We start from the raw sequence: 15,435 nt of genomic DNA on the forward strand, positions 1-15,435 counted from the left end.
TTTATTGAAAAAGTGTCAGATTTGTAAAATGGGCCACATCAGGAAGATGCAAAATGGCCTGGTCGGTTAATAGCGATTTTGTATATTTTAAAGCGCAAGGGCCCTGCACTCATTTGTTGCTGTTGTATTCTGTTTATGATATCTGGACTATAAAATTACTTGTATTAATATAATAGGTTCTGATTGTTTTAAATGTACAGAAAATTTACTCCATCATTTTATGAGACTAGAATGTATTTAATAGTTTTTTCCATATCCAATAATACCCAGGATAGTTATGTAGCACATTTTTTCAGTGAACAAAGGAAAAGCCCAAGCCCTGTAGGAGGAAAGACTCTATAATTTAATAGTTGCAGAGTATTGAATAAATTAAAATCAATAAACTACATACGAGAAGAGTAGTTGGGAGTTTCAGAGTTAAGTATTTCATATTACTGTCAGTATTAGGCTTGTGGCATTACCTGATTTGAAGACTGTTTAATAATCCCAGATGAAGCATTCTCTTTCAGTACAGAAGCAATCAGGTGAGCAACTGCCTACAGTAGATATAAACATAATTATTATGAAGGATGCAACAAGATAACACATGTTGTGTGGATTTCCAGGCTCTAACATTGATGAGCTATCCTTAGTATAGGTTATCAGTATTATTAAAGAGGATATGTGATTTTCATGCACTGATAAAAAGAAACTAAGTGGATACAGAGACACACTCCATATGATAAGTGTACAGCTGATGTATAGACTTTAAATAAATGAAAACTGTTCCCTCACAGTTCTGTGGGTTATATGGAACAATGTGTATTATATGTAATGATGAATAAACCAGCTCACCCCCCCCCCCACTCCCCTAGGCAAGGGTGAACATATCTCAAAATACAGCTTGATGTCCAGCTTTTGAATGTTCTGAATTATCTGCAATTAACCTGAGTTTCTTTCCTCGAGCGGGACACCACTCTTTATTGTTAGGTTCTCGACAAGGGACATTGGAAAAGGCTTTAATTCCTAAAGTACAACTGCAACATTTATAAAGTTTTTTCTTTAGCTGCAATAGCAAAAAATTTAATTTTTTGCAATATACATTACTTTATTGCTGATGTTTCTATGCTAATTCTCTGCTATCATCCAGTCTCAGCCCTCTTCCATCAGCTTGCCATTCTGGTTGCTAAGAAGTATCCGTAAAGTGAAAGAGGAGGGAACAGGAGATGCTGTCTGAGGGGTCACAGTAGGGCGAAGGGAACGGGGCAATGTAATGTGCTAGTTCTGGTCTCTGCTAAGTGATTGCAGACAGCAGCTCTATCTTGTCTGCTCTGTCTACACCCTGCTCTCATGTTCCACGAGACCTGCAGCTGCTCAGTTTAATAGAGAATTTATTACTATCCATGAGCCTTCTTGCACACCAACATCATCTCTCTAGGGTTTGACAAGGTTATAATCGGGTCAGTGATGAGAAGAGGGTAGGATCAGCAAAGCAATCTGAAACATAGGATGAAGGCCATTTACTTTTGTGTGATAAGTTGCCTCTGTTCTCTATACTCCCTCTACCACTGTCCTGGGCAAAGGGGAGAGTGTAAGCATCTAACTATCCAGGTAGTGGGCATAGTAGACATAAGGTTGTATTAGAGTATATGTGTGTGTAATAATCTGTGTGCTAGAACTAGTAGTGCTAAAAAGTAGAGCTCAACCTTATGGGAAGTGAAGAAATCTACTCTGGCCTCGGTGCCCTTAGCTGAAGTCACAACCAGTAATAGCCTGACCACTTCAGGATAAACTGAAGATAATTTTATAAGAAGGGCCAATAAATATACCAAGATGGATTGCAGGCTAGGAAGAAATCAGCAGCATCATAACGTTATAGTTGGAATTCATGTCCAAGGCTCTCTATCCAGCTGTGCCAAAACTAATTTTTGGTTAGGCAACTTTGGAGTTAGGCTTTAAATATGGCAAAAACACTTTTTCTATTTGGCCAATAAAAGGACACAATAATTCTACTCTACTGCAGGTCATCCAGCTCTACAACCAGGCAACACATAAGTGGTCAGACACCTGAAATAGCTGAATGAAATAAAATAGATCAACATTTTCCAGCCTTACTAAAAACTGCCATTTCCAGTTGTCCTGTCCCTACTCAACCCTTTGGACCAAAAGAGGTACTGTCCCATGCTACCCAATGTAGCTGGGGCACTTTACTAGAACTGAGAACCTTCAAGAAATATATATTCACAACACTGCATGGCTACAAGAGCTAATCTTGGTTCTCATGACAGAACACAATAGTTTTGGTACAAAATATACTGTGTTGTATGGTATATACAGTACATTTTGGAAGCTTTATTGACCCTCTTTGCCTTTCTTTGCATAAATCTGCCTTAGGTTATTTAATAATACATTAGTGGTGACTGAAAAAAAAAAAGAATCCTACCTGTGTCTGAATAAGTGAATTTGGAAATTCTAATCTTTTCCTCAGATCTTCAGACATTTTCATGAATTACTGAAACAAGACAATGGAAAGACACAATTTAGTTTACATTCTGCACACGATGAAAGGTCAGGCTATGAAACATCCAAGCACGGTGAGAAGGATCTTTAAGAAGCAATTATCACATGCAGAGTAAGGAAAATAGATCAAACGTAAACTAGGTGTGTTTTAGCTACTGGTCCTTGAAACACTCCCTCTGTAAATGCTTATCTAAATGCTGCAGCATGGGCGTCTTCACTTTCACTATATACCACCCACTACTTCAGCAAGGTTGTCCTTCTGTCTACATGGCATGGATGTGAAGGTCCATTACAGACTTTTATCTCCAACTGAGAAGGAGCAACAGCTGCTGGAGCTTGTCTGCACTACTGCATTGTAAGTAATCTTCTTGTACTATTATGGATCTACTGTGGAAATATTCTGACAATGAATGAAATAGAAATATATCTGGTTTTAAATTTTTTTTGGCACAACATGCTATGGGTGAATATACCCTATTGTGGATACTTAATAAAAAACAGGATCTGTATAATATTACATCTGTATAGAGAAGGTTTTCTTTCTAAAGCACTGCACATATTCACCAGTTATCTTCGTGTATCAAAATAGCCCGATTCTTAGTTAGATCTGTTTTTGAGCAAGTTGGGTAATAGCACAAGCAGCCAAGATTTCCACATCATGTGTTTCCTACCATCATTTTTATATAGCGATTCGCCTTTAATCTCGTACTTGGCACAGATAAAATCACCATTCAGAACTACATGAGCTGCAAGTTTATTTCTTCAGTAGCTAAAATGGCACATACTGTCTGCCAGGCAAATTTAAGAGGAGATGTAACTAAGGAACAGTTAAACAACTAAAATCTGAAAAGTATAGAGACAGCCATTTAGAGTTTAGTGACCATACAACAGTATGTATTGGTGAAGAGTATAATATTCTCCGAGAAATCTATATATGTTGATATTTTTTGTAGAACCAAGTGCTTGCAGTATCTTTTTTGGTCCTTTGCTCTGTAGACAGGAGATGAAGATACTTTACCATATTTGGTGGTGCTATACATGTCACACTTATCTGAAGGAGCTCAATCTTCCCTGCTCAGACACAATGCCTATCCAGCATCCAGATGGAAACTCCTCGCCACGGTATTTATAGTTTGATTTTCATGGAATGAAGCTCATACTAAAAGTCTGGGTCTGGCACATGATGTATCTGAATCATGGTGTCAGGTCCTACGTGCTGAGAAATTGTATGTGTTATAATAACATGCCCAGACTGATTTGCTAACAAGGAAGAGTTTGATACACAAGTTGTTCCCAGGGCAGTGGATAGTTGGTCGCAATCATCTGAATTTTCTCAGAAATTTCAAATAACCGTGGGCATCTTAATGCATCTATGCCAGGATTTTAAATAGTTACCATAGCAGGTCTCCTCAGTTCAGCCCCTCATCTACAGTTTGTAGTGCAGTATGGTGTCTGGTGGCATCATCCAGAAAAACAATGAAGTGAGATGCAAATTGGTTGTATTTAGTCACGGATGTGGAGATTTTAGCACTCAAGTCAATCGCTCTTCCTGTCTCATAATGCCTTCTCTGCTGTGATTGAGATCATTCACCAAACTTCAGAAGAGATAGTGATGATTCTTGATGTAAGGGCATCAAATACGAGAGGGCATTCTGAGGTGGGGAAAACTTGGCTTCAATGCTAAAATCTCCACCTCCCAGACTTTATAAATCCAATTTACATCTCACTACAAAAAGTTCATTTTTCGGATGATGCCATGGACAGATTCCTGTTAACCCCTACGGGACACAGCATCTTTTGGCCTAAAGGACGCGGCCCCATTTTTCAAATCTGGCCTGTGTCACTATAAGTGGTTATAGCTTTGGAACGCTGTGAGATATCCAGGGGATTTTGAGATTGTTTTCTCGTGACACATTGTACTTCAAATTAGTTTAAAAATTTGGATGAAATCTTTTGCGTTTAGTTATGAAAAAAAACAAAATTTGGCAAAAATGTTGAAAAATTCTTTATTTTCAACGTTCTAAATTCTCTACTTTTGATTCAGAAAGTCATAGCACCCAAATAAATTCATAACTTACATTTCCCAAATGTCTGCTTTATGTTGGCATGGTTTTTTCAGATTCCACATATTTTACTAGAATGTTATGAAGCTCAGAATTTGGGAGCCATTTTTCACATTTTTTGTAAAATCGCCAAAACCTGTATTTAGATGGACCTGCACAGTTTCTAATTGACACTGAGAGGCCTAAATAATAGCGAGACTCGTAAATTACCCCATTGTGGAAACTACACCCCTCAACGTATGAAAAACCACTTTTAAGAAGTTTGTTAACCCTTTACGTGTTTTATAGGGGTTAAAACAAAATGGAGGTGGAGTCTGCAAATTGTAATATTTTTTCACAATACACTCATTTTGGGTGGAAAATTAAACATTTGTAATGGATAAAATGAAAAAAGGCTCCACAAAGTTTGATACGCAATTTCTCCCGAGTACACCGATACCCTACATGTGGTGGTAACCTGCTGTATGGGCGCACGGCCGGGCATAGAAGGGAAGGAGGCGCCATCCGGAGCAGATTTGCTGTCACATTGTACAGGCTATAATTTTTTTCTTTTTTTTAATGAGGACCTATAGGGGCTTATTTCTTTTGCCACATGAGATGCACTTTTCTAATACATAATTTTCGGGCATCTATAGCTAATTGGTGAGATTTAATTAACTCTTTGTTGGTGGAGGAAATGAAAATCATCAATTTTTAGGAAAATTTTTATGTGTTTTTTTTTTTGGCCGTTAACCATACCATGAAAATAGTATATTATTTTTATTCTTTGGGTCGCCACGTTTATGAAAATACTTCATTTATATATATTTTTTTATTTTTTCCCATTTTTACTGAATAAAAAGTAATTTGGCAAAATTGTTGTTAATTTTAGCATCACCGACTTACATATGCATAACTTTTTTATTTTTCACCTCAAAAATCTGTTTAAGGGCTTATTTTTTGCAAGAATGATAGCTCTTTTTAGTGGTCTTATTTTAGATTGCGTAACTTTTTAAAATCACTTTTTTAGAGCATTTTTAAAGGGCATTAATAAAAAATCATCTTTATCAGAGAGAGTTTTTTTAGGTTGTTTTTTACGGGGTTCACTTTGCGGATCTAATAACGATTCTGTTTTATTATACAGATTGTTACGGACGCAGGGATACCAAATATGTGGGGGTTTTGTGTATTTTATTCAATTGTACTGAATAAAAACTAATTTGGAGAAAATCTTATTCATTTTAGCATCACCATCTTTTTATATGCATAACTTTTTTATTTTTTGGCAGATAAATCTTGTTAGGGGCTTATTTTTTGCGAGAACAGTTGTTCTTTTTAGTGGGCTTATTTTGGAGTGCATAACATTTTTTAAATCACTTTTTAGAGCATTTTTTATAGGGTATTAATTAAAAATTATCTTTTTTCGGAACGTTTTTTGCGTTTTTTTCCTCCGGCGTTTACCGTGCGGGTCCAGTAACAATTCTGTTTTATTATGCAGATTGTTACGGACGCGGCAATACCAAATATGCGGGGTTTTTTTGTGTTTTTATGTTTTTTATACTTTATTAAGTTTTTTTATGGGAAAGTGACATTTTAGGGGCTTATATTTTTATGTATTAATTTTTTATTTATTATAATGTGTAGTGTTAACTGTTTTTGCATATTTTTACTTATACATACTTGAACTTAAACCAGTGATGCTCTGATCACTGGTTTAAGTTCAATACACTGCTCTACAATACTATTTTATTGTAGAGCAGTGTAAACTGTCTGAGCAAGCTTGCGCATGCTCAGACAGTTTACAGCCAGACCCGGAAGGGGTCTGGCTGCCATGGAGACCGGGCAGCTCCGGGGCACATGCCAGTCCTCGGAGCTGCCCGGCAGAGGATCGGATCCCCCGGTAAGCGGCACGGGGGATCCGATCCACAGCGCTTACACCCTTACACGCCGCGGTCATGTTTGACCGCGGCGTGTAAGGGGTTAACACCCGCGATCGGAGCCGGCTCCGATCGCGGGTGTTAGCGCAGGCTGTCAGCTGTACTAGACAGCTGACAGCCGCTGCTTCTGGTACCGGCTCCGTTCGTGAGCCGGTGCCAGAAGCAGGACGTTATAGAACGTCCCCGTGCGCTAAGCATCTAGCCCCGGGGACGTACTATAACGTCCTGGTGCGCCTAGGGGTTAAATGTACTGCAGTGCATGGTGAAATAAATGAACTGGAGCTAAGGAAGCCTTACTGAAGAAAAATTTGGCAAAGTTACAGGCCAGTCTAAACGGGTATTTTGGAGTAAACTTACATTTCTGCATTCAGGAAAAGTAATTGACACAGAGGTAGGAGATAGATGTGAGGGGTGATATAAAGATAAACCTAGCTGATGCATTGAGGATAGTTATAGATTTACAACGTACCAAAAAAAAAAAACACCTGGCTCAGGCACAACTCCAGTAAAGGACTTCTCCCACTAAACTAACTAAAGTTAGGCCATATAAACGAGATAGGGCCCAACTTGCTTGGCGATCTCCGTAAGCTCCATAGAGATTAATGGAACAGAGCGGTCATGCGGAGCTGAACCTCTCATTTTCACTATCTGTGGGGATCTCAGCACTTGTATTTACACCTATTCAGTGGCGATTTTATGCTAACAACCTACTGGAGCCAATTTTTTTTAGCTTATACATTGCAGCCCCGCTTCTCAATGTGGGCCTTAGGTTATGTGTTATTTAATGTTAACCTGTAAGGGCAATTTTGGAAACTAAATCAAAATCCTTGTGAACCTGTGGTTTAGTGCTCTAGGTGCCTGCCAGCTGTCTTCATGAAGTCGGATTAGTACCCCCCAACCCCACCAACTACGTTTCACATAGACTGTCCATAAGCAATGAAGCCACAGTGTACTACGCAGACTTCACTGAATTATTGCACAAGCGTCAAGAGCTCCAGACAGTTAAATAGATTAAAAAAATATATATATTCTGGCCGAGACCCAAATAATATAGGGCGACTTGGGATACTATAGATACCCGTGTTACTTCTCATGGCAGGACTCCCAGTTGCAATTTTCAGTAGAATAATGGTAGCCCACACAGCATTCCTTGGAAAATCTTTCCAACAAATGTTTGGATTGTCAAGGTTCCTATTCCAAATATATGGGGCACTTATAGGATCAGCTAGGCCAGCAGCCTTAGGAAAACAGTATCTACAGGGTCAAGGTATTCTGGACTGTAGGAAACCATATAAAACCTGTACACCTTAATGCTCAACTGAAACTGAATATTGTATCCACGTCAAAGCGTAAATCAAGCGCAGCAGGAAGAAATATCTACCGGTCACATCTGCATTTAGACTTCAACACTTGGACAGGAAGGAGCACTCCTAATTTAGTAGGGTAGAATAATGTGGTACATAATTAGATGACCATATCACAAGTGACCCTAGCTGACTTCTAACAACACTATGGGAAGCAAAACACAATTGCATAGGTGACTCGTTATATAATTTATAATTGTTTTAAATTAATTTAACAGTGACATAGCCTCCAATAACCAGAAAACAAGATTTGTTAACCCTCCTGAATCCTGGTGCTATTTGAGACACATTCCCACACATTTACCAGGGAATATCGAAAGAAACACAGTAAGAAATACTTTATTTCAAATGCATAACTACAAAATATCATTATACTGGTGCACCACATGTGTACAGAATGGCAACAAAATAATCCCCTATGGCATGTGTACAACATGTGATGCAGAATGCGGAGTCTATGCATCATCGCACACTATATCATCATATAACCAACCACATGCTACATACATACTGTAAGTATGACGTCACACACTCGCCCGCCACTACCCAGACCTGTCTACACAGTGCACACATTACCTGACACATCCACATGAACTGCGGCAACTAGTGAGGCCTTAACATGACGTCAGCAAATACTGAGCGCACATTGGCTACAGCCCTGACCCGGGAGACAGGTGGGGCGGGCAGGATTTAAGTCTGGACGTTGTGATTGGCCGGGGAGACTGCCTGGAGGCGTCCTAGTATTGGAGAAGTGGTATTGCTCTAAGTAAGTCTGCTCGCAAATGAACTATGCAAATACAACAATCGATAGTACGACGCAGTCCTTTGCTAGAGGAAAAGTTCTAGTCTATCCACGTGTCCTCAGCACCGCTGTTAAACTGAAGACCAGCGGCCATTTTCCCAGAGAAAAAACTTCCACAGTAACCACATAACAACATTTCTCAGACTAATGTTCTGGAAACCTCAGCTCTGGAGAACAAGCATAATAGTATTGATCCAGGAAGTAACATATGCATCCGTCAATGCGACCAGATCTATTCCTGTCATGCTATTTTAGGTCTCTAAAGAAATCTTGTGAGTACCTGATCACAAAAATGTCCTAAATGTGTCCCACAAGGACTTCCTCACAGTTATTGTACATCTCAACTTTTCTGAGGGATAAAGATATATGACATGCACAGTTCGACAGTTCAATATTTTGCTGCCCAAAGCAATGCCCTTTGTCTCATCGTCTAGTATTCCCACATAGGGGCACATTTACTAAGGGTCCGCATTTCTGCCGGATTTCCCGACTATTTCCGATTTGCGCTGTATTTGACAGGGGGATTTTGGCGCAATCAGGCAACACAAATCAGGGGGGGTGGCCGTTGGACAACCTGACTGATTCGGACTAAGAACGGGATACATGCACTTACATACACTGGGAAAAAGAAGGTGAACTCCGGCGGACCTCAGTGACACGTGCAGGATATCGGGCGCACGATCTTGGTGAATCGCGCCGGACTTCATCCTAGTCGGATAGTCTGGATCGGGCGTATTGTCCACCGTACCGTGAGCGAGATGTAAAAAAAATATAGAATATGTCCTATTTTCCAAATTTTTTCCATTCTATATTCCCCATAGAAGTCCCTGGCAACGTTTAAATATGTGCTGAATACGGTTCTGCACCATATGCTGCTGTATATAAAGGCATTATCCAGGGAGGCCAGAACCTGTGGGAGGTACATTCTGTCGGCCAGCTATAATCTGCCAGCCCACTGTATTTTATACAAATAAGGTATGGATACAGTGACATGCCTGCACTTATAGATGAAAAACGGCACATATATACGGATTCACACAGTACAGAAATACAGGACTGGAGAAATCATATGTTCGTGTGAAAGGGGCCTTAGGCCCCATGCAATTGACCATCGGGGACAAATTTATTCGGCTGTGAATTTGCGGCTGGATATACGTCCCCCTTAGACGGCTATAGCGCCCGGGCTCTGTACGATGAGCACATGTCCGTGTAAATGCATCCTTAATTATAGATTATTACCGTGACTGTGGTAATCTTCTTATATTGATTATTCATGGCCTCCTAACTTCTAAAATCAACTTTTAAAATTATGCTAATATGCTCACTAGGGACCTAATTCTCACTAAAGACAGGTTGTAGAAGCACATCACACCTGCAGTGCAAATATACATTTCTGCTTTCTCTAAGCATTTGCATTTCATTATAATTGTGTGTTATAACTTACTTTGCACCCTGACAAAATCCTGGGGTAGTCACAGGGGCTGGGCTTTGGTTTTGTCATGGTGAAAGGTAAGTTATAACACACAATTATATTGTAATGCAAATGCTTAGAGAAAGTAAAAAAGCAGATTTGCAATGCAGCTGTAATGGGTTTCTTCAACCTGTCTTTAGTGAAAATGAGGTCCCTGGTGACAGGTTCCCTTTAATATCCCCTCTGTGCTCTGGCTTTACAAACTGTTGTTACGCTGTACAGCAGCATGTCTCAGTCTCACCCTCCCCCTGCACTCCCTGTAAGCGTAAGGATCCAGCTCACTAAAAAGAGCCTGAGTTGCTATAACTAGTGGAAGGGGAAAGTGATCCTCTACACCAGGGGTCAGGAACCTTTTTGGCTGAGAGAGCCATGAACGGCACATATTTTAAAATGTTATTCCGTAAGAGCCGTACAATATGCACATACCCCCCAGTAGATAGGTAGTCCCAGTGTCACGGGAGCCCCTGCGATCTACGTCTCTAATCGTAGGCACACCCGTGCCCCTCTCCAAGCTCACTCACCTCACCACGTTCCTGCTCTTGTCCCAGCCAGCGTGCACGCGTCGGCACTTGCAGATTTAAAGGGCCAGCGCCGCCGCTGATTGGCACTACCCACTTCCCGGGTTCCTAGAAAGACTGGCGGCTCCCAGCATTCCCCGCCGCATGTTAGTACTTCATGCCTATGAGGAAGCTTTCCACAGTGTTTCCTTCCCAAGTGTTGACCTCCCGTTGTGACCCTGGACCTGTTCCTGATTCTGCTCCTTCGCTGCCAGCCCTGACCTCTTGCTCCGTCCCCAACCTTCTCCCCAGTTATATAGGTAGCCACAGAACATGCTTCCCAGGAGATTGGTAGTCACAGCACATGCCTCCCAGTATATAGGTAGTCACAGCACATGCCTCCCAGTATATAGGTAGTCACAGCACATGCCTCCCAGTATATAGGTAGCCACAGCACATGCCTCCCAGTATATAGATAGCCGCAGCACATACCCCCAGTAGATAGGTAGCCCCAGCACATACTCCCAGTAGATAGGTAGCCACAGCACAAAGTAACAGTAGATAGGTAGCCACAGCACATACTCCCTTTATATAGGTAGCCACAGCACATACCCCACAATAGATAGGTAGTCACAGCAAAAAAAATAAATAAATAAATAAAATATTCACTTAGCGCTCCCTGCAGCCAGCTCCTCATCGCTCCCACACTCTTCTCTTTGACCCAGGCTTGGACGATGGTGGCGATGGCACTTGGGTCGTACAAAGGACGTAGACAGCGGTAACATCGCTGCCTGTGTCTAGTGATCAGTCTAAGAGGCACACAGCAGGGAGCCAGATGCAGCCAACAAAAGAGCCACATCTGGCTCCCGAGCCATAGGTTCCCTACCCCTGCTCTACACTAACAGCCTGTGTTTAGAGGGTGAGACTAAGCCTTGCTGCTGCACAGGTTAATAAAGACTTGTAAAGCTAGGTAGCCCTTTTGGATCATTAGCATCATTTACAAATTGATTTTGGAAGGAAGGAGGCCATGGACAAAGCGAGTTTTAGTTGGTTCATTGTAGCGATAAAATAGTTTTCCCACAGGTGCCTCCTGTCTGTACCAGTCACTGCACTGGTTGTCCATCTCCATCCGAATACAATTTTAAATAATCCTCCTCATCAACAAAGCTCTGCATAATGCTGCACCGCCCTACCTCTCAACTCAGTCTATGGCCCAACCAGTGCTCAAAGATTATTCTCTTCCTTAACCGGTTCACACTCTACGTACAATATATTGGACGGTGTCTACTGTGACTTTGCGCTCAGCGTCTCAAATATATCAGACGCATAGCTGATGTCGGACGGCATCGGAATACACTGGAGCAGGGCCGGCATTGGAATACACTTGGTGGCAGCTGTTACTAACAGCTGACATCTAAGTGTAACGCCCGCTAACTGCCATGGTCAGCGTGACCACGGCAGTTAACTCATCTGACTGGGTTCTTTCCCCCACGATCGCCCCCGTCTTCGGGATCAGGACCCCAGGGCTGTTCTAAGGCAGTGCCCGTAAGATACCGTCTGTGACGGCATCTCTAAGGCACAAGGGCACATTTGCTTACAATGCTGCTCGAGTTCACGTCTATAATGCTGGGTGCGACGATTCACTAAGATTGTGCTTCTGAAATCATGAAAACCTGCTCAGGTCCGACATCTTTTTTGTGGTGCATCTTTAACCCCTTAACGCTGAAGCCACTTTTCACCTTCCTGACACGGCCCATTTTTTAAAATCTGACATGTGTCTATTTAAGTGGTTATAACTTTGGAACGCTTTAACATATCCAGTTGATTTTGAGATTGTTTTTTCGTGACACATTGTACTTCATGCTGGTTGAGAAATTTAATCAATATATTTAGTATTTATTTATGAAATAAATGGAAATTTGGCAAAAATTTTGAGAAAAACAATGTTTTCCAAATTCAAAATTTTCTACTTTTTGGAAAGTGGGTCATATCACTAAAATAACTTGATAACTAAAATTTTCCATATGTCTGCTTTAACTTGGCATCATTTTTCCAACATCTTTTCCTTTATTTAGGATGTTAGGAGGCTTATAACTTTAGGTGCAATTTTTCAGATTTTCACAAAAATCATCAAAACCTACTTTTGGAGGGTCAATTTAGTTAGAAGTGACTTTATAAGGCCTACATGACAGAAAACCCCCACAAATTACACCATTTTAGAAACTACACCCCTCAAAATATTCAAAACAACCTTTGGGAATTTTGTTAACCCTTTGAGCGTTTCATGAGGGTGAAAGATAAATGAAAGTGAAATTAGAGAAATGTAATTTTATCTCACTATAGATTCATTGAACACTAAAATTTGCACCTTCACAATGGGTTAAAAAGGAAAATGCATTTTACAATGTTTAGGTCAATTCCTCCTGAGTATGCCAATACCCATTTTGTCACTGTACCCTGCTGTACGGGCACAGGGGGGCACCTGGAAGGGAAAGAGCGTTGTTTCGTTTTTGCAGGGCAAATATGGCTGAAAAAGTTTTCATGTGTCAGGATGCATTTGGAGAGCCATAATGGTACCAAAACAGAGAAAAGCCCCAACATGAGACACCATTTTGGAAAGTACACCCCTTGGAGAGTTTAGCAGCGTGTAATTTGTGTATTTTCCCCAACAGGTGTTTGATTCAATTAGGCCCCAAAAGTGAAAAAGGTGAACATTTTCTCAAAAAAGTCACTTTTACCCCAAATTTTTGTAAGCCACAAGGGATAAAAGATAAAACAACCCCATAAATGTGTAAAACTATTTCTCCTAAGCACAGAACTGCACCACTTTTGCATATAAAGTGTTGTATGGGTGCACAGTAGGGCTCAGAAGGGAAAGAGGGGCTTTGGCCTTTTAGAAGCCAGATTTGACAATCATCCTTTACATGTGTCAGGATGCATTTGGAGAGCCCTAGTGGTACCAAAACAGAGGGGAACCCCAACAAGTGTTACCATTTTGGAAAGTGCACCCTTTGGAGAATTCAGCAAGGTGTGATATGTGTATTTTCCCCTACAGGTGTTTGCTTCAATTAGGTCCCTAAAAGGAAAAAAGTGAACATTTTCCCCAAAAAGTCACTTTTACGGCTAATTTTTGTATCCCATAAGGCATTAAAGATGAAACAACCCCAAAAAATGTGTACTAGCATTTCTCCCGAGTATAAAATTGCCCCACACATGCAAATAAAATGTTGTATGGGTACGCAGTGAAGCTCAGAAGGGAAAGAGGGGCATTGGCCTTTTAGAAGCCAAATTTGACAGACATCCTTTACATATGTCAGGATGCATTTAGAGAGCCGTAGTGGTACCAAAACAGAGCGGAACCCCAACAAGTATCACCATTTTGGAAAGCACACCCCTTAGAGAATTTAGCAAGGTGTAATATGTGTATTTGTCCGTAAAGGTGTTTGATTTAATTAGGACTTAAATAGATAAAAGGTGAACATTTTCTTATAAAGGTCATTGTACCCCTAATTTTATATAGCCACAAGGGATAAAAAAATGTAATAACCCCTCAAAATGTCTAAACCTATTTCTCTCGAGTGTAGAAGTACCCCACATGTGTATATAAAATGTTGTATGGGCGCACAGTAAAAGGAAAGGGGGATGTTTGCCTTTTAGAAGCCAGATTTGACAGAAATGTTTGACATGCATTTGGAGAACCCTAGTGGTATAAAACAGAGAAGAATCCGAAAAGTGACCCTAATCTTTGAATGCACACCCCTTAGAGAATTTTGCAATGTGTAATATATGTATTTGCCCCTACAGGTGAATGATCCAATTAGGCCCTAATCATTAAAAAGGTGAAAATTTTCCTATAAATGTCACTTTACCACTAATTTTTGTAAGCCACAAGGGATAATATATTAAATAACCCCAAAAAGGTGTAAAACTATTTCTCCCGAGTGTAGAAGTACCTCACATGTGCATATAAAATGCTTTATGGGCGCACAGTAGAGGAAAAGAGGGATGTTTGTCTTTTAGAGGCCAAATTTGCAAGAAATCCTTCACATGTGTCAGGATGCATTTGGAGAGCCGTAGTGGTACCAAAACAGAGGAAAACCCGAAAAGTGACCCTAATTGTTGAATGTACACCCCTTGGGGAATATAGCAAGGTGTAATATGTGGTGTAGTGTAATACACGTGGTGAAATGAGCATTTTGAACATATAGGTGGTTTCCAAATACGATGTGCAATGGAGTCCAAGATGGAAATTTCATTTATTTCTGGAAAGTTCAGTGCCCGTTATGTGGCGCCCCTTATGAAATAATGGAGGGGTATAGGGAGCAACGGGACATAACAGTTGTTACAATTATTCATTTTACCGAAATTAATTCACAATAGGTTGGGCGTGAATTGTGAATGTCTAGTGTATAAGGAGGTAGTATATATCAAGGGACCAACTAAACTTTTGTCACTCTGGAGTTGTCGCAGGTCTCTTAGTAGTATATAGTGTCCATCCTAACTCCTCTTTTGGAACAGACTCTTTATTGACTCCTACGTTTAGAAGCAGCAGAATTCACCGGGAAAATGCTGTCCTGGCAAAACACAGAAACATCTAAACCAGAGATACTGGGGCCCCGTCCTTCTTGTCCCAATATTAGTTTCCTAATATCTTTCTCTTGAAAACGGAGAAATGATACGGCAGGACATGCACATTGGAACAGCTCGTAAGAGTTGTACAGCATCATCTGAACAATGTGCACAGCCAGCGCTTTTCTTCGTTTTAGTAGGGAAATTATCGCCAAGTGTTGCTCTTATTCACCTTAGCGATGCCCATTGTGACG

The 15,435-nt window shown here is 40.6% G+C and overlaps 2 protein-coding genes across 5 annotated transcripts in view; one reads left to right on the plus strand and one right to left on the minus strand.

Moving 5' to 3' along the window:
* Positions 1-8,625, minus strand: part of FOCAD (focadhesin) — a 115,537-nt gene extending 106,912 nt beyond the window's left edge. For 2 of the 4 annotated variants that reach the window (XM_072153814.1, XM_072153792.1), the window contains exons 1-3: positions 8,419-8,625; positions 2,423-2,491; positions 462-536 (exon numbers count right to left, since the gene is read on the minus strand). Coding sequence is in view for 3 of the 4 variants with exons in the window: in XM_072153792.1 (XP_072009893.1) it covers positions 462-536; positions 2,423-2,485 (138 nt within the window). In the remaining variant the exon portion in view is untranslated. Of the gene's footprint in view, positions 1-461; positions 537-2,422; positions 2,492-8,353; positions 8,381-8,418 lie in introns of those variants that run through there. The other 2 variants (XM_072153806.1, XM_072153799.1) reach the window with 2 other exon arrangements.
* The window catches only part of MLLT3 (MLLT3 super elongation complex subunit), a 183,043-nt gene continuing 176,129 nt past the window's right edge, over positions 8,522-15,435 (plus strand). The window contains exon 1 of the mRNA XM_072153852.1: positions 8,522-8,916. The gene's annotated coding sequence lies outside the window, so the exon portion shown is untranslated. The remainder of the gene's footprint in view (positions 8,917-15,435) is intronic.

This window comes from Engystomops pustulosus, chromosome 1 (genome assembly GCF_040894005.1).
Source record: "Engystomops pustulosus chromosome 1, aEngPut4.maternal, whole genome shotgun sequence".
In the NCBI taxonomy this organism is placed as follows: domain Eukaryota; kingdom Metazoa; phylum Chordata; class Amphibia; order Anura; family Leptodactylidae; genus Engystomops; species Engystomops pustulosus.